The sequence below is a fragment of the Heteronotia binoei genome, chromosome 10, assembly GCF_032191835.1.
Source record: "Heteronotia binoei isolate CCM8104 ecotype False Entrance Well chromosome 10, APGP_CSIRO_Hbin_v1, whole genome shotgun sequence".
NCBI lineage: Eukaryota > Metazoa > Chordata > Lepidosauria > Squamata > Gekkonidae > Heteronotia > Heteronotia binoei.
Window position 1 is genome coordinate 21,621,020 of NC_083232.1, and position 21,249 is coordinate 21,642,268.

At 44.9% G+C, this 21,249-nt stretch overlaps 1 protein-coding gene, 1 long non-coding RNA gene and 1 other non-coding gene across 6 annotated transcripts in view; 1 reads left to right on the top strand and 2 right to left on the bottom strand.

Moving 5' to 3' along the window:
* The window catches only part of ESYT2 (extended synaptotagmin 2), an 86,080-nt gene extending 78,462 nt beyond the window's left edge, over positions 1–7,618 (bottom strand). For 3 of the 4 annotated variants that reach the window (XM_060248071.1, XM_060248069.1, XM_060248068.1), the window contains exon 1: positions 7,219–7,592. In XM_060248071.1, the coding sequence (XP_060104054.1) occupies positions 7,219–7,557 (339 nt within the window). In that variant the 5' untranslated portion in view covers positions 7,558–7,592. Of the gene's footprint in view, positions 1–7,218 lie in introns of all 4 variants that reach the window. The other variant, XM_060248072.1, reaches the window with a different exon arrangement.
* LOC132578194 (uncharacterized) overlaps positions 1–21,249 on the bottom strand; it is a 131,661-nt gene that overhangs the window by 78,462 nt on the left and 31,950 nt on the right. The gene's annotated exons all lie outside the window — the stretch shown is intronic.
* Positions 20,467–20,538, top strand: TRNAC-GCA (transfer RNA cysteine (anticodon GCA)). The gene has a single exon. It is a non-coding gene; the product is annotated as a tRNA-Cys (tRNA).

Here is a 21,249-nt window from a genome sequence, read left to right on the forward strand (position 1 = left end):
GGCCGTAGCAGGCTGGGCATTGGAGTACCCAAGGCTTTTGATCCTGGGTGACTTCAATGTCCATGCCGATGACATGTCCTCTAGTCAGGCGATGGACCTAGTGTCATCCATGGCGACGCTAGGACTCTCCCAGTTTGTTACAACGCCTACTCACCAGGAGGGGCACATGTTAGACCTGATCTTCGCGGCGGGAATTTTAGTGGACGATATTACTGCTCAGACAGTGCCATGGTCGGACCACTATGCCCTTAAGGCTCGTATGAATATCCCACCCCAAGCCCGTTTAGGCGGCGAGCCTATTTTAGCTCGCCCGCGGAGCCAGATGGACCCCGAACGGTTCCAGATGGCTCTACGGGATCCCTGGCCCTCTGGCAACTCCCTCGATGACCTGGTGGAGTCCTGGAATGATAGGCTCTCCAGGGCCATCGATGAGATTGCACCTAGAGGTCCTCTGCGCCCTCACCTAAAGCTAGCACCCTGGTATAACCAGGAGTTGCGGCAACTAAAGCGAGGACTCAGACGACTAGAGAGGCAATGGCGGTGTACTCGAGAAGAAGCGACTAGAACATCTTATAGAGAGTGTATGAAGTCCTATGAGATGGCAGTCAAAGCCGCAAAGAAAACATACTTTGCGGCTAAGATTGCATCTGCAACTTCGCGCCCGGCACAATTGTTCAACATAATTCGGACTCTTATAACGCTGCCACAGGGCAGCCCAAACGTTAGTCAATTGGAAACAGGCTGTGAGGCTTTTGCGAAATTTTTTGCAGATAAAGTCGCGTCGCTCCGCCGCGACACCCCCGCCATATTGGAGACAGTATCCGAACCCGAGGCTCCTTGCCTGTCTTCAGATTGTATTCTGGATGGTTTCGGCGCTCTCAGCTTGGAGGAAGTTGACAGGATCCTCTTGTCTGCACGCCCTACAACTTGCAATTCGGACCCTTGCCCCTCCTGGCTTATTAAATCTTGCCAGAGGGAGCTTAGGTATCCTATACGGGATATCATAAATAGATCCCTGATGGAAGGGCAATTTCCAACGCCTCTTAAGGAGGCAGTGGTCCGTCCCCTCTTAAAAAAACCAACACTGGATCCGGCCGAATTGGCACACTATCGGCCGGTCTCGAATTTACCCTTTTTGGGTAAACTCATTGAGAGGGCAGTGGCGTTGCAACTACAGAGTTTCCTGGAGGATGCTTCCGTCCTTGACTCCCATCAGTCGGGCTTCCGCCCGGGTCATGGGACGGAGACAGTGCTGGTCGCCCTGGTGGATGATCTCCAGCGGCATCTGGACCGAGGCGGCTCGGCGGTACTGATGCTGTTAGACCTGTCGGCAGCGTTCGACACGGTCGACCATCGGTTGCTGACTTGCCGTCTTGCCGACGTGGGGATTCAGGGGTTGGCTTTACAATGGCTTACCTCTTTCCTCAAAGGTCGGGGACAAAGAGTGGCGATTGGGGGTGAATTGTCCCAGAGATACCCGCTGGATTGCGGGGTCCCTCAGGGAGCAGTTCTATCCCCGATGTTGTTTAACATCTATATGCGCCCTCTTACCCAGATTGCCCGGAGATATGGGCTGGGTTGCCACCAGTACGCTGATGACACCCAGCTCTATCTACTTATGGACGGCCGGCCTGCCTGTGTCCCAGAAAACCTGGACCTGGCATTGCAGGCCGTGTCTAGATGGCTCAGGCTGAGCGGGCTGAAGCTAAATCCGACGAAGACAGAGGTCCTTTGCCTGGGTCGCCGTGGTCCAGGGAGGGAGATTCCCTTACCGGCCCTCGATGGTGTGCCTCTGTCAGCGGCACACAGGGTTAGGAGCCTGGGGGTGCTACTGCAGCCTACCCTAACTATGGAGGCCCAGATAGCAGCCACTGCCAAGTCCGCATTTTTTCATCTTAGGCGGGCAAGGCAGTTGGCCCCTTTCCTGGAGGGCGACGACCTGGCAACAGTGATCCATGCAACGGTCACCTCGAGGCTGGATTACTGCAATGCCCTCTACATGGGGCTGCCCTTGTGCCGAACCCGGAAGTTGCAGCTAGTGCAGAATGCCGCTGCCCGGCTGTTGTTAGGGCTCCCTAGACGGGAGCACATCCAGCCGGGGCTTCGGGGACTGCACTGGCTGCCAATAACATACCGAGTTCGGTACAAGGTGCTGGTTATGACCTTTAAAGCCCTTTATGGTCTGGGACCTGCCTACCTTAGGGACCGTCTCTCCCCACATGTCCCCCAGAGAGTGCTGAGGTCGGGGTCTCAGAACCTCCTTATAATCCCTGGGCCAAAGGAGGCCCGTCTGAAAGCGACCAGGGACAGGGCCTTCTCGATTGCAGCTCCCTGTTGGTGGAATCAGCTCCCGGAGGAGGTGAGGGCCCTGCGGAACCTTGAACAGTTCCGCAGGGCCTGTAAAACAACCCTCTTCCGGTTGGCATATAATTAACTGTGAGCAGAATGCCTGAATATTAAATCTTAAACATCAGATTACTGAATATTGGAAATTTGAAGGACTGATTTAAGGAATAGTAGCATAGTGTATACCGATGTGAGTTTTATGTATTTTTAGGCTTTTATGTATTTTATTGTATAATTTTAATTGTATTTAAATCGACCTTTGTTAGCTTTTATTGTTGTAAGCCGCCCTGAGCCCACCTCGGTGGGGTAGGGCGGGATATAAATCGAATAAAGTAAAGTAAAGTAAAGTAAAACTGGGATCATTTCATCTCCGCTTTCCTTTTAACTGCTTTACAAAGACTCTTGAATCAATATACGTAGTTCTTTAGAAGAAAGTTAACTAGGGGGGGAGGGACTTTCACAATTCAGAAACTAAGCCTTTAAAAGTATAATTCCACTCTATTATAAAGAAGAGCACAAAAATATGCACATTCTTAGTTGTTCTCATACTTCCACAGTAGTTTGATTATGTTGCACAGTCATGAATTTATGATTTTCCATGTTGTTAGCAACACGTGTTAATGTTATTTGTGTTACTTATTAGTAATACTAACAAAGGACGCAGAAAACAAGAAATGTTTTATTATTTATTTTGTTTATATCCCACTTTTCTCCTAAATGGAGACCAAGGAGACTTACATGGTTCTCCTCTCCTCCACTTTATCTTCACAACAATCCTATGAGATAAGTTAGGCTGAGAGTGTGTGTGACTGGGCTCAAGGTCACCCAACAAGCTTCAATGGAAGAGTGGGGATTCAAACCAAGGTCTCTCAGATCCTAGTCTAAACACTATACCACACCAGCTTTCTATTATAAAGGAAAAAGGAGTCACCTAACTTTTGGAAAGTCTAAGCTGCTTCCAACCTCTGATAAAAATAAGCCTTTCTCCTTACAACACATATGGATTTTATTCATTACCTAACAGAATTTTCAATTGCCTAGTTTAACACTGCACTCAGTGTTTCTAACCAAACATTTACACTTACACAAATATCCTTCCTGCTGTATATGTATGATAATGCATATATAAAATGCTATGATATGGGTGTAGACATGGCATCTCTATACTGACCATATTTGTACAGATCCTGCTATTCTTCTACTTAGTAAATATTAAGGTTTTCTTCCAGTTTTGTATCCATCACCTTATAATAAGCCATACTCCAAAACACACAGCAGTCCACAGAAACCAATCTGAACTTTGCTCTCTCAACAGCTTCTTCCAAACAAGTTTCAGAAAGATGACTTCTCCAGCTCTCTCTGATACACTTTACAAGATATACTGTACTTCTTGCATAATGAAGGACAGACTGACTTTGGGATGGATCATATTAAAGTTGTACTAAGAAACAGACTGTATTAAAAACCTATCTCATCTTCTTAACAGAAACTGTAGTGGTGTGAAGCTTTGTTTGCACATTAAAAGTTCCTAGCATGTATTCAGCAGATACACCCACAAATTGTGATAAATTAGAGTCATCTTCAACTGATAAAAGACTTTTTTTAATTAGATCCATATATCAGAATACCACCCTAAGAGTTAAACAAAAAGGGACAGCTCACGGAGCCCATTACCACATGGAAGGGCATCAGACAAGGATATCTCCTTGCCCCTTTACTCTTTATTTTCTATATAAAGGATGTAGTAAAGCTGTTTAATGTAAACAAACATCATCCACCCAAATTGGGTCACAAACATATTTCAGTGTTGCTTTATGCTGATGATGCCGTTCTTCTCTCAAGAACTCCAGTGGGATTAAAAAGAGCTCTTAGCAGCTTTGCTACATATTGCAATGAACAGCAGCTTGTAATTAACTATGATAAAACCAAGATAATGTCTTTTAATAAATCCCCCAAAGTGAGACGGTGGTCAATGAATGGACTATGTCTGTCCCAAGTTTCCTCTTTTAGATATTTGGGGATGGTGGTACAAGCCTCTGGTGCTAGGGAGGCCCACAGTAATTATCTGGCGGACAAAGCAGAACAGACTGTTTTGGGTATTATAAAGTTCTTTAGGTCAAAGGGGGGAAATTTTGTTCCAGCTGCCCTTAAGCTTTTCACATTTAAGATCATACCACAATTACTGCACGGAACTTTTCTAGGCCCCTCTGAGTCTCGCTTTTTGCCTTTAGAATGGGTCCAGTCTAAATTTTTAAGAGCAGTACTACAGGTCCCAAATTGTGTCTCAAATCTATGATTTGATTAGAAACAGGGATGGTGAAAATAACTGTCAGAATAACTCTTTCCTCATTAAACCTTTGGTTTAAGATATATAAAAACTCTTGCGGTCTTGCACCGTTAATTTTGCAGGATGATTTTCAATCAAGCTGGCTTAAAGAAGTCCAAACTAAGTTAGCTCAGCTCGAGCTTTCCCGATATAGTTTTTCATTTGGGCCATGATACAGCTAGACAGCTTTTTAAGCAGAGAGTGGAAGACACAGAACATCAGATTGACATCTCCAAATCACCAAATTTCATTGTTGCTTCCCAAAGAAGTTACCTTTTTCAACCATCCCCTTATCCATATAGCCTGGAGAATACCAATCAGAAGGGCCTTTTCTCTTGCAAGGTTAGCTGTATTGCCATCAGCAGTGGTTGAGGGTAGATATAATAAAATCCCTTAAACTGAGAGAGTTTGTCCCTGTATTGTTGGTGCAATAGAGACAACAATACATGTTTTACTTCATTGCTTGATATATAATGATATTTGTTTGACGTTTATTTCTCCAATATAGTCAAAAGGTTCCAAAATCTTCAACGAAGAGATTGTAAATAAATTTCTTTCTGATGAGAACCTGGATATTAGTAAAAAAATTGCAAAATTCTGTACTCAAGCAATGAAATTGCGCTCCATTTATGTTTCTCAAGGAACTGTGGGAAACTGAATTGCATAAGAAGAAGAAGAAGATGATGATATTGGATTTATATCCCGCCCTCCACTCCGAAGAGTCTCAGAGCGGCTCACAATCTCCTTTATCTCCCTCCCTCACAACAGACACCCTGTCACCAGAGCTGTAAATCTATGTATTTCATTTTAGAAAGTTTTAATCATTTTATTGTGTAATCATTTTCCTTGTGTGATTGTTGTGATATTTATAATCTTCTATACTGGCCGTGGGCTGTTAATAAATCTAAATCAATCACACCCACAAATTCCTGTTTTGTGCTTCATGAAGATACTAACAAGATGCTGTATTAGAAGACATTTGGGCAATTAGTCCAATTACAGAAGGCAGACTTCAGCTTCTCATCAGAATGTGCAGAAATCCAGCCTAAGAGAACAGGTTAACAGTTGAAGAATAAGACAGGTAGCAACTGAAGGACAGGTATATACTGACAACCGCAATGCTCTGAAGAGTAGCTATTTACAAACCTCACCCTTCCCCCTAGGTAAAACAGGCAGAATACTTATAAGGTATAATGCATAACAGGAGAGACTCCAGATAGTCAGATTTTGAGGAATCAGATACAAATCAGTCCCTTCAGGATACATGGGAGAAGAGTAAGTAGGACCGCCATCTCAGATACGAATTTTATAAACAAACACCACAGCAAACAGGGAGACCTAGGGAAACAACTCTCAACATTCTCTCAAAATACAAGTACTACGAAAGAAGGGCCAATTGGGCTTTAAGAAGTTAAATAAAGGACTGGTATACTCAGAAACACACACACAGAGAAAGACTGGGTAGCAAGTTTCTGAACTGAAGCTTAAATGATACAGGCTTCAACTGGCCAGATTTGCAGGTCAGTGTTAACAGACAGCATGGTCTCCAAAGAACTGAGCCCCCTTCCCAGATTAAAGATCTCTTTTCTGGTATGAAGTGGGCAAAACACTTGGTTGAAATAACTGGAACTCACTCTTAAAAGTAAATTTAGGATTATATGCCCAAGCAAGTCTTCTTTCAGGGAAGGCTGAAAACGGTCTGCAACAAGATTGCAGCTGCCAGACTAGTACCAGGAAAAAAAGGAGGAAAGGTGTTTCAGCTCAAGGAAGGGGCAAGTTCCCTGCAGATCCCTTCGACCTACGAGCTGAATCCTAGCATGCGTTTTGAATGCCAAGGGGGAAGCCCTGAAAACCTTTGAAAGAAACCTAGGTGCCTCCAGCAGGATCTGTCGGTCCAGAATGCCAACCTGCTTGTATGCACCTAACGAAGTGGGCACTAGTCCATCAAGACTTGTGCTAAAATTGATTAACACACACACTTAAGTTTCCTAACTACACAGTCCAGTGGTGCCTCGAAGACAAACAACATTTATTCAAGGTCAGATTTACCCAGATCAAAGGTTTGCTCAATTTGTCCATTTTACTATTCTGTCACTGGATCTTAAATTTGTACCATTTTGCATTCTAAACCACTGCCTGCCAGCTATATGTAGCTCTGCTCACTGTACCTGACTCCTCGTCTGATGAAGCGTGCTTAGAGCACAGGAAAGCCTACATTCTGAATAAAACTTTGTTGGTCTTAGAGCTGCAACTTGACATTGTTCTGGCATTTATTCTAATATTGTTCTAACATTAATTCCAGCAAGCATAAGCTTTCCATGTTTACTGTGAGGCGTGCCTCAGCTCCTCTACTGTCGGAAATTAAGCAGGAATGCCAGGGGACAGAAAAAGCAGCGCCAGATCCAGGAGTTCTACCTGCACCTAACGTGCGAAGAGAGAACACGTGTCTGGGGCCGGTGGGCGGGAGATGGAGTAGCCCAGGGGCAGGCAGCTGGGGTGGGGCTGATGCCAGCCAGTCAACCGCTCCCGCTCCCTCCCTCACTCACCCATGCGGGCAGGTCGCTGGTGGAGACGGCGAGGCGCACGGCCCGCTCCTCGTCGTGCAGGAAGGCGAGGGCTCGGCCGAGGCGGGAGTTCTTCCCTCCCCGGTGCCTCTGCACCCAGAAGAGGCACAGCAGGGCGACGAGGACCCAGCTGAAGCTCAGCCCCAGGTAGCCCAGCACGTACACGGGGAAGACGAGCGCGAAGCTCCGCGCGAACTGCGACACCAGCCCGGCCAGGTCGACACTCAGCAGCGACGGAGGCGGCTCCGGCTCGGCATCCCCGCCGGGCCCAGAGCTCGACCCCAGGCCCGGAGGCGGCGGAGGGGCCCCGGAGCCGCTCATGGTCTCTGGGCGGCCGCTCTTCCTCCTTCTTCTCCTCCTCCTCCTCGGGAGGCGGCGGCGGCGGCTGAGGCGCGGGCTGAGGAGGGCGGGCTAGGAGGCAGGGCGCGGGCGGGCTCGGCTGAGGCGGCGACTCCTCGCATCTCGCTCGCTCGCGCGCGCGCTCCCGCCTCTCAGGCGCTGACGGACAACAACCGCCCGGTTCGGGGGAGGAGGAGCAGCCCGCCCGCTTCCAGCCGAACCATTCTCCAGGCGGGGGGGGGGGGCACTGAGACAGACCAAGGGATCGAGGCGGAGGGAGACTCACTCGCCCACTCCCCAATCTTTGGGGAGGCTCCACCTACCCCTCTCCTGCCTCCTATGGTCGCCTGACGCGTAATCACAGCTCTCTCCCGCTCCCGGCTCTCAGCGGGGTGGCCTGGGGGTTTCCCTCCCCTTTTTGTTGCCGATCCCACCACGGTATAATCCCCACGCTGTCCCTCCAGTCGCTTGGCCATCATAAGCGCTTAAAAAGGGAGGGGGACGTCAGTATTTATTTACTGAAAACATGCAGGAGGAGGCGAGTTCCGGAGCGGTGCTGCAGGAACAGAAGAAACAGGAAGTTTTGTTGCACCTTCAAAGACCAAGCACATTTTATTCCGGCGTGAACTTTCCTTAGAGCGTCACTTTGTCAGGTACATGAAGTGTGCATCCATTAGAACAAAGTAAGAGTCAAGTGTCACCTTTAAGACAAACTAAGTTTTACTCAGAATGTAAGCTGTCCTATGCATGCATATGAAAGCTTTTAAAAGGTAAAGGTAGTCCCCTGTGCAAGCACCTGTCGTTTTCTACTCTGGGGTGACTTTTTTTACTGTGGTTTGCCATTGCCTTCCCTGGTCATCTACGCTTTCCCCCCAGCAAGCTGGGTACTCAATTTTACTGACCTTGGAAAGCTGGGTCAACCTGGAGCTGGCTACCTGAACCCAGCTTCTACCGGGATTGAACTCGGGTCGTGAGCAGAGTTCGGACTGCAGAACTACAGCTTTACTACTCTGCGCCACGGGGCTCTACATGAAAGCTTATATTCTGAATAAAACTTTGTTGGACGATGTCTGAAGAAGTATGCATGCATACGAAAGCTTACATTCTGAATAAAAACTTTGTTGGTCTTTTAAGTTGCACTTGACTCCTACTTTGTTTTACTGCTTCAGACCAACACGGCTGCCCACTTGGATTTATGTGCATCCATTAGGCAGATATATTTGCACTTCAAGCTACAAACGACAGAGTGGAAGGAGATGTTAAAAAGGTCAGTTTCAAAGATCCAAGCCAAAGAATAACCAGTAGTCTCAGATCTTGAATTGGGTTAAAAACAGCCTCTCTCAGTAACTTTTCCACATCCCACATTTCTGCTGTAGCTTTGTGTGTACCTGCCTATGGATATACACTTCATACAGTTAGTGATGTCAGCTCTGCATCAAAAACCTTAGCCTGAAATAAAAACCTGTTAGTCTTTAAGTGCTACTGGACTTTAATTCAAATAAGGCTAACAAGGCTTATTGCCAGTGATTGTTTAAACCAGGGGTGTCAAACATGCAGCCCAGGGGCCAAATCAGGCCCCTGGAGGGCTCCTATTAGGCCCCCAAGCAACTGGCTATCATCTGCTTCCTTCTCCCTCTCTCTTGCTTCCTTCTGCATAACAGTTTGCTTTGCAAGGCTTGCTCAATTGCACAGCAGCTACAGAGCAAAACCTCTATTTTCTCCACTGGCCTGGCCTAACAAGGTCTCATTTATGTCAGATCCGGCCCTCATAACAAATGAGTTCAACACCCCTGGTTTTCTATTATGTTTTCTATTATGTTTTCTATTTGTTCAACACTATGTTTTCTATTTGTTCAACACTTTCCCCCAAGCGCAGCTTTTTTCTTTTTTGCCATCAAGTCGCAGATGATTTATGGCAACCCTGTAGTGTTTTCAAAACGAGACATTCAGAGGTAATATATGTTGTCAAAGGTAGTTTACCATTGAAAGCCTCTGCATAGAGACTGCAGGCTTCCTTGGCGGTCTCCCATCCAAATATTAACCAGGACGAGCCCTACTTAGCTTCATACATCTGATGAGATCACACTTACCTGGGCTTGGGGCCCATTGTAGCATAGAAACTAATTATTACCATGTTAGAGCTAGAGAAAGAATATAGCCTAAATTTCTGATGTGATAAACTGGTGTCTGGACTGCACATCACTGTTGACTGACTGAATGTTCTTCCACCATACAAAATAATCACTTATTAAGAAAAAAACTAGATGTCATGGAAAATTTTTTAACCTAGTTTCCCCAATGACATCTAGTCTCATGTGGATGGATTTATTATGCACTTGTGTAGAAGCACTCAGTCACTTGGGCCTTTACATGGTACAGTAAGAGTTGCCAATCCCATGGGGGAGGCAAGGGACCCCCCAGTTTGGAGGCCTCCTTCTACTTCGGGATTATCAGAAAGTGGAGCGGGGGAGGGAAATGTCTGCTGGACACTCCATTATTCCCTATGGAGACTGATTCCCATAGGGTATCATGGAGAATTGATCCATGGGTAATTGGGGCTCTGGGTGGGGGCTGTTTTTTGAGGCAGGGGCACCAAATTTTCAGCATAGCATCTGGTGCCTCTCCTCAACCCCCCCCACCCAAGTTTCAAAAAGATTGGACCAGCAGATCCAATTCTAGGAGCCCCAAAAGAAGGTGCCCCTATCCTCCATTATTTCCAAATGGAGGGAAGGCATGTAAAAGGCATGCAGTCCCTCTAAATATAATGGCCACAACTCCCTTTGGAGTTCAATTGTGCTTGTCACACCCTTGCTCCCAGCTCCACCCCCAAAGTCCCCAGATATTTTCTGAGTCGGACCTGGCAACCCTAGGTGTAGTCCAGGAACACCCTTACCGCAAGTGAGAACTAGACCTGTGATTGTATGACTTGTCCCCCCCCCCCGCCCCCCAAAAAGAAACCCCATTTGGCAACTCTGTTATTCCACCTGAACCTACATTTCCGTCTTCTCAAGAGGATTTGTCAAAGTCCACATATTTTAATTCCTTTTGGCCATATTTCATAGTCCTGAAGCAAGATAAGCAGCAACATCGCAATATTCCCAAATACCCAAAACACCTTTTGATTATTAGCAATGCCTAGATGGTATCACTAAAAACGGTCAGTTGCTGAGACAAAGGCTGAATGTGTAGAAAAGCAGTCCCTGCTCTTGCTCTTTGTAATCTGAAACGGCACAGTAGTACAGGAGGTTGCATTTTACGGTGTGTGCTGGATCTATGTGACAGCAAAAGCTGATAAATAAATTGGATGCTATTTGTGAAGGAGAGTCTAGCCTCTCATCCCGCTTTCCACACCTCTATCTGGAGTAAGCCCCTCAGTTTAGCACCTGAGCCAACATGAGCATTGGAAAGCAGCTGAAAATGAGAAAAGTTACACATTTTCAAAGGCAACCAGATCAGAGCAACTTTATTGAGATTTAATACCTCAGTGCTACTGTACCAAAGAGGCTTACATCATAAGCAGTATTCCATCCTCCTAAGCCCATTGACTTCAATAGATTTACAAGGGTAGAACTCTGCTCAGAATGGCATTTTAGCAGAATTCCTAACCAGAGTAACAGCCTTCTATGTCCACTGACTTCAGTGGACTTTAAAAAGTATTACTCTGATTAAGATGGCAATGAAAGAGAACAAGCAGTGCCACAAGTTCAAGTGTCACCTCTGCCATTTCCTCAGCAGACAGCCCAAGGCAAATTGCTGTCTGTCAGACTCCATTTGCAATATGAAGATACATTGGGAACAAACAAAGAATCTGTAGGCAGGGGCAACAATTTGACAAAAAAACCTAACCCATCACCCTCTTAAGAATCCTCCACTCCCAATATATATAGACTGGCATCTGTGGGTGTCTTGGTTTTACTGCTTTTATAGCTGTAGTGGTTGCCAGCCACTTTACTGTTATTTATTAGTGACAAATGTGACCTATTTTACACATTTATTGTTAAAACTTGTGAGAGATGCCTTCAACCAAGTGGGTTGGTTGTGCAAGAATAAAACTTGTTCATCTTCCAGGTGCCACAAGACTCGTATATATTTTTGAGATAACATACGTGACCTGTAAGGCAGGGATCAGCAACCTTATGTAACAAAAGAACTATGTGCCAAAATCCACAGCAAGACATCAACAAATAGGCAACTTCAGTATTTACATCACTGAAACAGTACAACACTACTGGTAACATATATGATTCATAATCCATAAGGTTCCTGTAGCTCGGAAACTGGTTGTTGCAAGCCCTTTATTAGAAAGTGGCACACAGGAGGGTCTCACAATAAGTACCGTAATCTATGCAGGAGCTCTCTACAGTAGGCTGGTTTTAGTAGACTGGTATAAATTTGTGCATGGTTTGCACCTGGATTACTAGCAACTGTTCTTTATCATTTCCCTTTCTGAAAAGCATCTCTTAAGAAGCTCTTTAGCCCTGTGTAATTCTTTGCCTGCCATTCCATTCTGCTTCAATATGCCTCAACGAGATTTCACTTTTTGAACGAACTATATTTGGTTCTGCACAGAGCCATGTTCAGCTTTGGAGCCATCCACTGCTCGATAGGACTACATAAATGTTAGGCATTATTTATAGGAGTGCTTTAGGACTGCTAAATAGTTGGCTTGCGGAGCGAGGCAGAAATATTGAACATGCACATCTCCAAGCTTAGGACGGGGTGCAAGAATAACAGTTATTTGGAAGGCTGTGATTGCCTGGAAAGAATCAGTAACATTAGGAATGGTAACATTTTTAGACAATCTGTACAGAAACTTATAAACATTTCCTCAGTTGAATAATTGTAGAAGTTTCTAATTTTTCTTCCTCTTCACTGAGCCCAGCTCAATCTTAAAAGGAACTGCATTATACTGTCAGAACCTCAATCCATGGAGATAGTAGCATCCCTTCTGACTGGTAGGATTTTTCCAAGAGTGCAAGTGGAGCTGATCCCTTCTCCAGCCTTGTCGCTTGTGATCTGTTTAATATTCACTATCCCTGTGAATATTATATCAGTGTATTAGGGCCGACTATATACTCCCGATCTGTTCCAGTGTCCCTGGGAGAAATATTAGATATCAGCTAGACAAATTATTGGCAGATAGGAATAAAATAACCACTTTATGTGGCAAAATTTGCTTCGCGAGCTATAAGTCTCCGGAAGCAATTCCTAAGGGAAATATCCAACTGAATGCCTTGGCTATGGAACCTAACTAGTGTTCTGGAGGGAAATTATATCATACTGTGTATGTTTTATTCTGATTATTGTTTTACCTGATTGTATTTTATTAAGTTATTTGTATTTAATTTGACTGGTCTATGACCGTATTAAACTTGGCTTGACTTGGGAGGAGCAGCCCCTTTTTATTATCAAAAAGACTATGTCAGGAATCATGGGGTCAATGTAGCTTCCATGTTGGATAAGGGCTGCTTTGGGGAAGGGAATCAGATAAGACTGAGTAATGCAAGCTGGCGGGATCCAGCACACAGTTCTTGAGATAGGTGAGTCCTTGAATCATGAGCAGATTTTAGCTGTCTTTTCTCCAGATCTAGGGGAATGAATTCCTTTTTCCTTCAGCCTCCTGAAGCCAATCAGCCAGACTTTTTTCGCAGCAGGAACTCCTTTGCATAAAATTAAAAATTGCATTGCTGTACATACAAATCATTTCTTCTGCTGCTGAACTAAAGAACTTTCTCCTAAGAAGAGCCCTGCTGGATCAGACCAATGGTCCATGTAGTCCAGCATCCTCTTTCACACATTGGCCAGCCAGCGGCTCCAGAGGGCCAACAAATAGAACATAGAGACTAAAGTCTCCTAGTAGCCACTGATAGACCTGTGCTCTCAGAGCCGGATTAACAATTAGGCTAAGTAGGCACTGGCCTATGGGCCCCCACACTTTTAGGGGCCCCGGACCAGTTTGACTCTCTGCCTTTCCTCCACAGCTTTGTCAAAGGGGCTTTTGAGAAGGTGCCTGCAGGAAATATTAGGAGATAATTTGCAAGGGGGCCCCCAAGATTTCAACTGCCTAGGGGCCTCCACAGGGTTTAATCCGGCATTGTGTGCTCCATGAATCTGGTTAATCCCGTTAAAGCCATCTGCAATAGGGGACATTTAGATATTTTTGTTTGTTTCAGCATGTATCTTGCACTTGGTTGCACTGGGCTTCATTTGTCGTGTTGTTGCCAACTCACCATTTTCGAAGAGATCCTCCTGGAGCTCAGCGCATGAGAAAAGCCCTGCTGGGTCAGATCAGTAGTCCCGCTAGTGGTTTGCCTAGTATTAGGCTTTAGGTTTCCACTGGCCAGAAAAAAAAAATCCCAGAATTCCATGGGACCAAGAGTGAGTGGTAGGCCGCAATCAGTGAACTTTGCTTTTCTTGGCCAACACAACTTTCTGTACCCTCTTCTAAGGTATAAATCCATTATTTCACCACATAGTTTACACAGCCAAGATCACATACATTCTGTCAGGTTTATGATACTGCAAGAGGACTTGGCATCTCTTGGGTTGTATTTCTGCATTTTGTTCCTACATAATCTTCCCAGCTACTTCATAATACCCAAAACATTACAATCTATGTGTGACCCTAAAGTCCCTAAGAGAAAGCTGTAGAAACAGCCTGAGGGAAAATAAGATTTTCCTAAGAAGAAAAGAGGAGGAAGAAACCATCTGGGTCCTGTGAGGAGAAGAGCATAGCCTGAGGAGACTCAAGAGAGCTGCAGACTCTGGAGATTTGAATCAGCAGCAGCACTACAGAGAGCAAGACAAGCTGCGACAAAGGCTGTGTGAGGAATTCACAGAAGGCCCCAGAGAGATAGTAAAACTCTTACCTCTGGTTCCAGTTTTGAGTTTCTTCAGTCTGAGTTTTATATGTGTGTCCTACTTTGATTCCTTATCCTTCCTTGTTGAATTAAATCCTACCTGTAGTTTAAATTCTATTTGTGAATGGTTATAGGTGATTGGAGGATCTGGGAACTGTTTTGGAATTATATTTTGCTTACTGGTAATTTGCCCCAAATTGGTTAGGAGCAGTAAAGCCTTCTGTGACACATCTCCAGCAAAAAGAGAAACTTCAAGAAAAAAATGGTAGCTGAAGAGAACATGTCCTCGCAACATGGCAGTGAAGAAAGTACTGAGGACTGGGGGGCTCCTCCCTGCAGAGCGCATGATTGTTAGGTGGGAAGACAGTCTAATGGAGTGTTAAAAAGATACCAGAATAGCTGTAAGAGAGCCTTTGATGGCTGGCCTACACAAGCTCAGTCTTGATGCGTGCCTGCACAGAAGACTAAAGATGAAACTGGTTGTGTATGCATGTGCAGGAGTATGGCTTTCTGGACATATTCTGACTCTGAATATAGTATGTAACAATTCATGCATCTGATGAAGTAATCTGTGGGTTGTGAAAGCTTCTTCCATAATAAATCTTCAAAATTCTGCAAGTCTCTGCTGTTTTGGGCTGAAACCTATTTAGTTACTGCGGTTTTTCACAGAACCAAGTCAGCTAAAAGTGTGAGGGGAGAGAGGCCAGATTTGGTTTCTTATGCAAGATTATTCTTTATGCCTCTTTGGGAGTTACACTTGGATAACTTGTCTAAGAGATTTCGCAGGTGTCACACAGGGACATTATGATCTTAGGATATTTTAAGAGAAGCAGGAAAGCAGTGGATGTTATTTATTCAAGCTGGAGTACTGTAGGCATTTCTGTGACACTCAGGTCAAACAAATGGCTTCAGCGTATTTTAATAGAAATGCATGGTAGCTCCAATTCAGTATTCGCTTATGCACTCTAAGCTGTCCCTGCAGGACTTGGAGTAAATCCAAATAAAGCCAGAATGGCTAAAAGAAGCCATGTGCAGTCTAGGGCAGCTTGTTGAGGCTGTGGCAGGATTCGTGCATGCGTCAGAACTTTCAAAGCCACTGGCCACATTGCACAGCCCCTTTTACATTTACATTTTAAACTGGATGATGTCTGTCGTAGGTCCAGTTTCAAGTAAAGTGATACAGATGTTTCATACAGCAAATTTCATTCCATTAATGAACTGTCTCTGAAGCGCTCTGGCCATTTCAAATAGTGTCACTTCCCCCTGACTTTTTTCACCACGCAGTCTTTCTTGCAGTTTTTAAAAGCTGTTCTAAGTAAAGCACTGTCAAGCTAGACCAGGGGTGGGGAACAGTGGCTCTCCAGATGTTTTTTGCCTACAACTCCCCTCAGCCCAAGCCAGCATGGCCAATGGCTGGGGCTGATGGGAGTTGTAGGCAAAAAACATCTGGAGAGCCACTGTTCCCCACCCCTGAGCTAGACCAAAACAGCAGCAAGGTATCCCAATGGTCTCACTACCAGGACTGGCCCTGCCACTAGGCAAACTAGGTGACTGCCTAGGGTGCTGGACTTCTGGGGGCACCAAACTGGGCACCCTCATGTGACTTGGTGATATTATCAGTGTGCCAGAAGTTAGCCTTGCCTAGGGTGCCAGACAGTCTAGGGCTGGCCCTGCTCATTACAGCACTGAAATGCTGTTTTGGTCCAGCACTACAGCACTCAACTTAGAACGGTTGAAAAAAACCCACAAAAAAGACCACACAGTAAAAAGGGGCAGGGGGGAAGCAACACTACTGGAGGCACTGCAGACATTTTAAACAGCAGACTAGAATGATTCAGAAGTGCAAGGAAGAAGCAAAAACCTTGAAAAAAGCTCAACTCTGCTCTGCCTACCAGACACAAGCAGCTTTGTGTGAAAAGGTAAATAAAATCTGTTAGCAGGTTGCTAAAACAGTTGTGCCTGAAATGACACCAAAAAAATCCATTAGCAACTGGCTACTAAAACATTACGACGGCTGTTTGAAGGGTCCTACAAATCAAAGTATTACAACTCTGGACTGCATCAGTTCAGGTGGTGGGGCTGTATATCTTAATGCTCCTTCATGCTAAAAGAAGAAAAAGAAAAAAGCTTCCTGCATGTATTAAACTGCACATCAGAAGGATAGCTATCCTTAGTCTCTTTGTCTCTCTGATATACTCTGACACTAGTAGCATCATCCTAAACAGTTACACACTTCTAAATGTATTCACTTCAATGAATTAGAAGCATGTAACTCACAGAACTGCATGGTAAGGTGTTTTTTTTTTTTTACAACTAAGATATCTCCTCTAGCTGGGTTGCCACCATCTATGGATTAGGAAATTCCTTGAGATTTTGAGGGTGGGGTTTGGGAGAGGGGCTCAGTGGGGTATAATGTCATATACCGTTTCGCACACAGCTTACCTCGAAGTCACAATCCTGTTCCCTATGCAACGTCTGTCGGATTTCCCACCATCTGCGCCAGAGTTACAGGAAGTGCCGCGGCTTTTGCATAGCAAACGTAAACTGGGTTTTAGCGGTTTATGTTTGCTACGCAAAAGCTGCGGCACTTCCTGTAACTTCGGCACAGATGGTGGGAAATCCGACCAGATGCTGCGGAGGGAACAGGATTGTGACTGAGAGGTAAGCTGTGTGCGAAAACGGTCATAGAGTCCACTGTGAGGGAGCCGGTCAGAGGCTTTACTCGGGAGGTGACCACTTCAAATTTCTCCCCGGTCACCTTCCCTCAGTCAGACTCACAGAAATCCTGTCAGAACTATTAATAATTGGCACCAGACAGTTTTAAAGTTAAAAACCACAAAATATTTATTAAGGAACAAAAGGTAAGGGAGAGGGATGAAATAATATTGATTATAACTGTTCGCTATTAAAAAAAAAAGGTAAATCAGTTGGCAGCTGGTTGGCAGAATAATTCAATTACAGAGAGCAGAGATTTCTCAGGCTGAGGTAAAAATATAACAAGACTTTCGCAGAATATCTTTAAAATAAACAATAAACCAGGCAGGTTTCAGAGTCCCACTAGACTCTACTTCACATAGGCTGTCTATGCCTTCTGGGCACTCAGAATGCTGTTTCTTCAGATGTTTTACCCTAACTTAGACAGTGCCAAATCATATAAATAACAAACTTCAATCACTCTTCCACACACACATAGAGAACTCCTGACTGGTGTCAGTATTCTTCCTCACAGACCCTTTCACACTAGCTATCTTCCAGGACTTGCACCCCTCAATTCCGATGCGTCTCAGACCCACAGCTAGTCTTCTGATCTGAGTCTTAGGCAACCCTGTTGACCACCAGAATCCAGTTCTCCCCTCAGTGTGTATTTGTGTGATCTAGTTTGTACCTGGAGATTGCCTGAAACACTGGCAAAATCTCCCTCAGAGAGTTTCAAACCATCTGAAAACTCCCTCTTCCAGACAGAATCCACTCAGCTCTGTCTCCCACAAGGAACTCAGCCACTCTGGCCGCTCTCAGCCCCTCGTCCAGTTGGTTTTACAACTGCCTGGCCTAAGCCCACTGTCTTCACTTCAGACTGGTATTCTGAAGACTTCTCTCGAAGACCCCCTGGCTAAGACTAACAATCCTGTGGTGATTTTCTGCTGAGCAAACCTCCAAAGGATACTTTTCCGTTGCTTGGGCAACGTTCCAGCCAATCGCTGCAAGCCTGTTCCTCAGCTACTCAGGCTAAATGCTAAATGCCTGAGTCCATCACATCTACCTTCCAAACCAGCCATTTCCTCCAGGGGAACTGATCTCTGTACCCTGGAGATCAGCTGTAATTCTGGGGGATCTCCAGGCACCACAAGGAAACTGGCAAACCTACCTCTGGCAGTGTAAAGTGGTACAGTCCACTATCCGTTTATTCTGTGTAATATCTGCCAGTTACCTAATTAGAGTTAACACCAAGGGACTTTCCACTGATTCGCATTTTCTTACACTATCTGGTTAAAAGGAACATAAGGAAGCCAAGGGGAGTTAGTTGCTTCCCTTGCCAAACTTTAAACCTGCTACTGCGAAAAGGCTCTTCTTTTATTTGTGACTGGTGAAGCATAGGAAAGGAGAGAAGGAACCAATCAACTTAACATGCAAACACTGTTCTTGTAGGCAGGTTAATTAAATTAGATTCCCAACATCCACATTCACCCTGAATGTAAACCAATCCCTCTTGTAAGATGGCTCTTGTGGGGAGAACACCCCTAGTCTTCCTTTCAGGTAAATAGGGTACTTAAAACATGTTTGGATTTACACATACCGGGCTTTCAGGTTAGCAGGGATCACTCAGAAAAGTATTGTAATGTTAAGCAGTGGCATAGTAACAATGAAAGAAGACTACAAATTTTGAGGAAACTCAGTACTGATGTGAAACATAAAACCATTTCTGGGTAAAATGTGTATAAGGGGAATTAAAGTACTTAGATTAAAAGCAGTGCCCGTCCACCTGTAGAAGCATATCTAACATTGCACAGGACTGGGCTATAAGTGGTCAGTTTTAGTTGTGTCTATCCTCTCTTATCCAGCATGCTGCCCTTCCATCCACTCAAGAGTTTAAGCACATACCCTTGTGCATGTCCAAGATGGATTTGTGACTTGAAACAGTTAACCTCCAAACCATATCATAAGTGAACTTCAGATACTGCTGTTTAGCATTTCTTCATTTCTGCAGAATGTGCTCCAAGAAGTGATCAAGCATTTGCCCGAAAGGGCAATGACCCATATTATGTATACAGTGCTGTTCTGAAGCGCTCAACATACATTATGTCAGTAACCCATATAATAATAATCCTTTTGCGCAGCAGCCAGTATGATTACTTCTCTACTACAGACCAGAAGTGGAGCATAAGTAGCACTTGCTTGCATAAGGTCAGTCTGAAAATCCATGGCTAATATTTGAACTAGGGTCTTCTTGGCTCACATTGTACTGCATGAGGTAGCATCAGATTTCCTGACAGTAGGGATTAGTTTCCAATCACTGTGTCAACCACAGAATCCCAACACATCCCACAGAATTCTAAGGCATATTACATAGGGAGAACACACTTGGTTCAGTTGACAAAAGACAATTCCCAGATCTATGGGAGTTCGCTATCCCCGTACACAAATCAAGGCTGTTCTCAAACCACACCCCCATACCTCCTACATCTGCAGAACAGGCACATCTGTCCACATACACAAAACAGGTATTGAGTGGGCTCTGTTAAGAAAGCAGATGCTTGCTTGCAATGTGAGGCAATGCTCCTGTCTTGCTGCCCTTTATTGGCTCACAATTTGAGGGCGTGGCCAGTGACTGCTGTGATCCCTAAACATGCCCATCACTCAAATGGTAACTAGTAAATGAAAGCAGCCGCTTTTAGTAAAGGGCTCAGCAGCTATCAAGGTCAGCTCTTCACTGCAAAGTGTCAGCTCCACCCCACCTCCAACCAACCCATGGAATCCAGGCCATAACGCACCTCAAGCAAACAACGGAACAATGAGGACTGGACACCACAACAAAGTACTTCACCTTTTTTTTGTATTGTGTGTGCGTTTGTGTGCCTGTGCCTGAAAGTCATGGCGACCTCTAGTGATGCCTACTGGGGCGTAGAGGATGTTCAGAGAAGTGGCTTGATAGCCTGCCTCTGCCTCCCTACCCTGATATTCTCTGGAGGTCTCCCAACCAAATACTTGGCAGAGTTAGCCTGTTTAGCTTCCAAGATCCAACCAGATCAGGCTTGCTTGGGCAGTACATAACAATTTTAGAAATGTATTTAATTTTCGACTTCTTTATAGGCTTGTGGAAACCAAAGCTGTATAACACCTTTAATAGCAATACTTTATATTCCCTCTACTTTTCATTCTTTTCCGCTGCCAGGAATATTTTTCCTATTTAGGCAGGTTCAGTATGGTACCTTAGCATTTCTATTTTTTTTTAAAAGGCTAAAATATTTATGTCCTTCAGATGAATATTAAAAGTGGTCTATAGATTCTCTCCCCCCCCCAAAAAAAAAAATAGGGAGCTGTGGCTCAGTGGTAGAGCATCTGCTAGCAATGCAGAAGGCCCCAGGTTCAATCCCTGCCATTTCCAGTTAAAAGGTTGTAGGCAATGTGAAAGAAGAAATTAGATTCATACCCCGCCCTTCACTCGGAGTCTCAGAGTCCCTTCCACTCCCCACAACAGACACCCTGTGAGAGGTAGGTGAGCTGAGAGAAACTGCTCTTGAGAGAACAACTCTGAGAGAACTTGTGACTGACCCAAGGTCACACCAGCAGCTGCATTTGGAGCAGGAATGGGGAATCAAAATCGGTTCTCCCAGATGCTCCTAACCACGACACCAAACTGGCTCTCAAAAAGACTTCTACCCGAGACAATGAAGAGTCATTGACAGTCTGAGTAGACAATACTAATCTTGGTGGACTGATGGTCTGATTCAGTATAAGGCAGCTTTGCACGAGCGTAGTTGTAACTAAGCAGCATACAAACAGAACTTTGATCACAGAGCTGGTTCTCACATCAGCAACATGATCGTGTAATAACCAATGTTCCCTCTAAGCTGCAGAGTCTTGTGAGCAAAAATTCTTTGTGAGTTACTGACATTAAAGTTGTGAACTACTCTTATTAAAGCTGTGAGCTACTGCGTAAATTATTGTGCTCTGGCATCATCCTTCCTGAGCTAAGACAAAAATGTGTAAGCTGGAGGCTAAACATCTGTGAGCTAGCTCACACTAACTCAGCTTAGAGGGAACACTGGTAATAACAAAAAATGCAGGGGACGGTGGGGAGTTGGACATCAGTTGA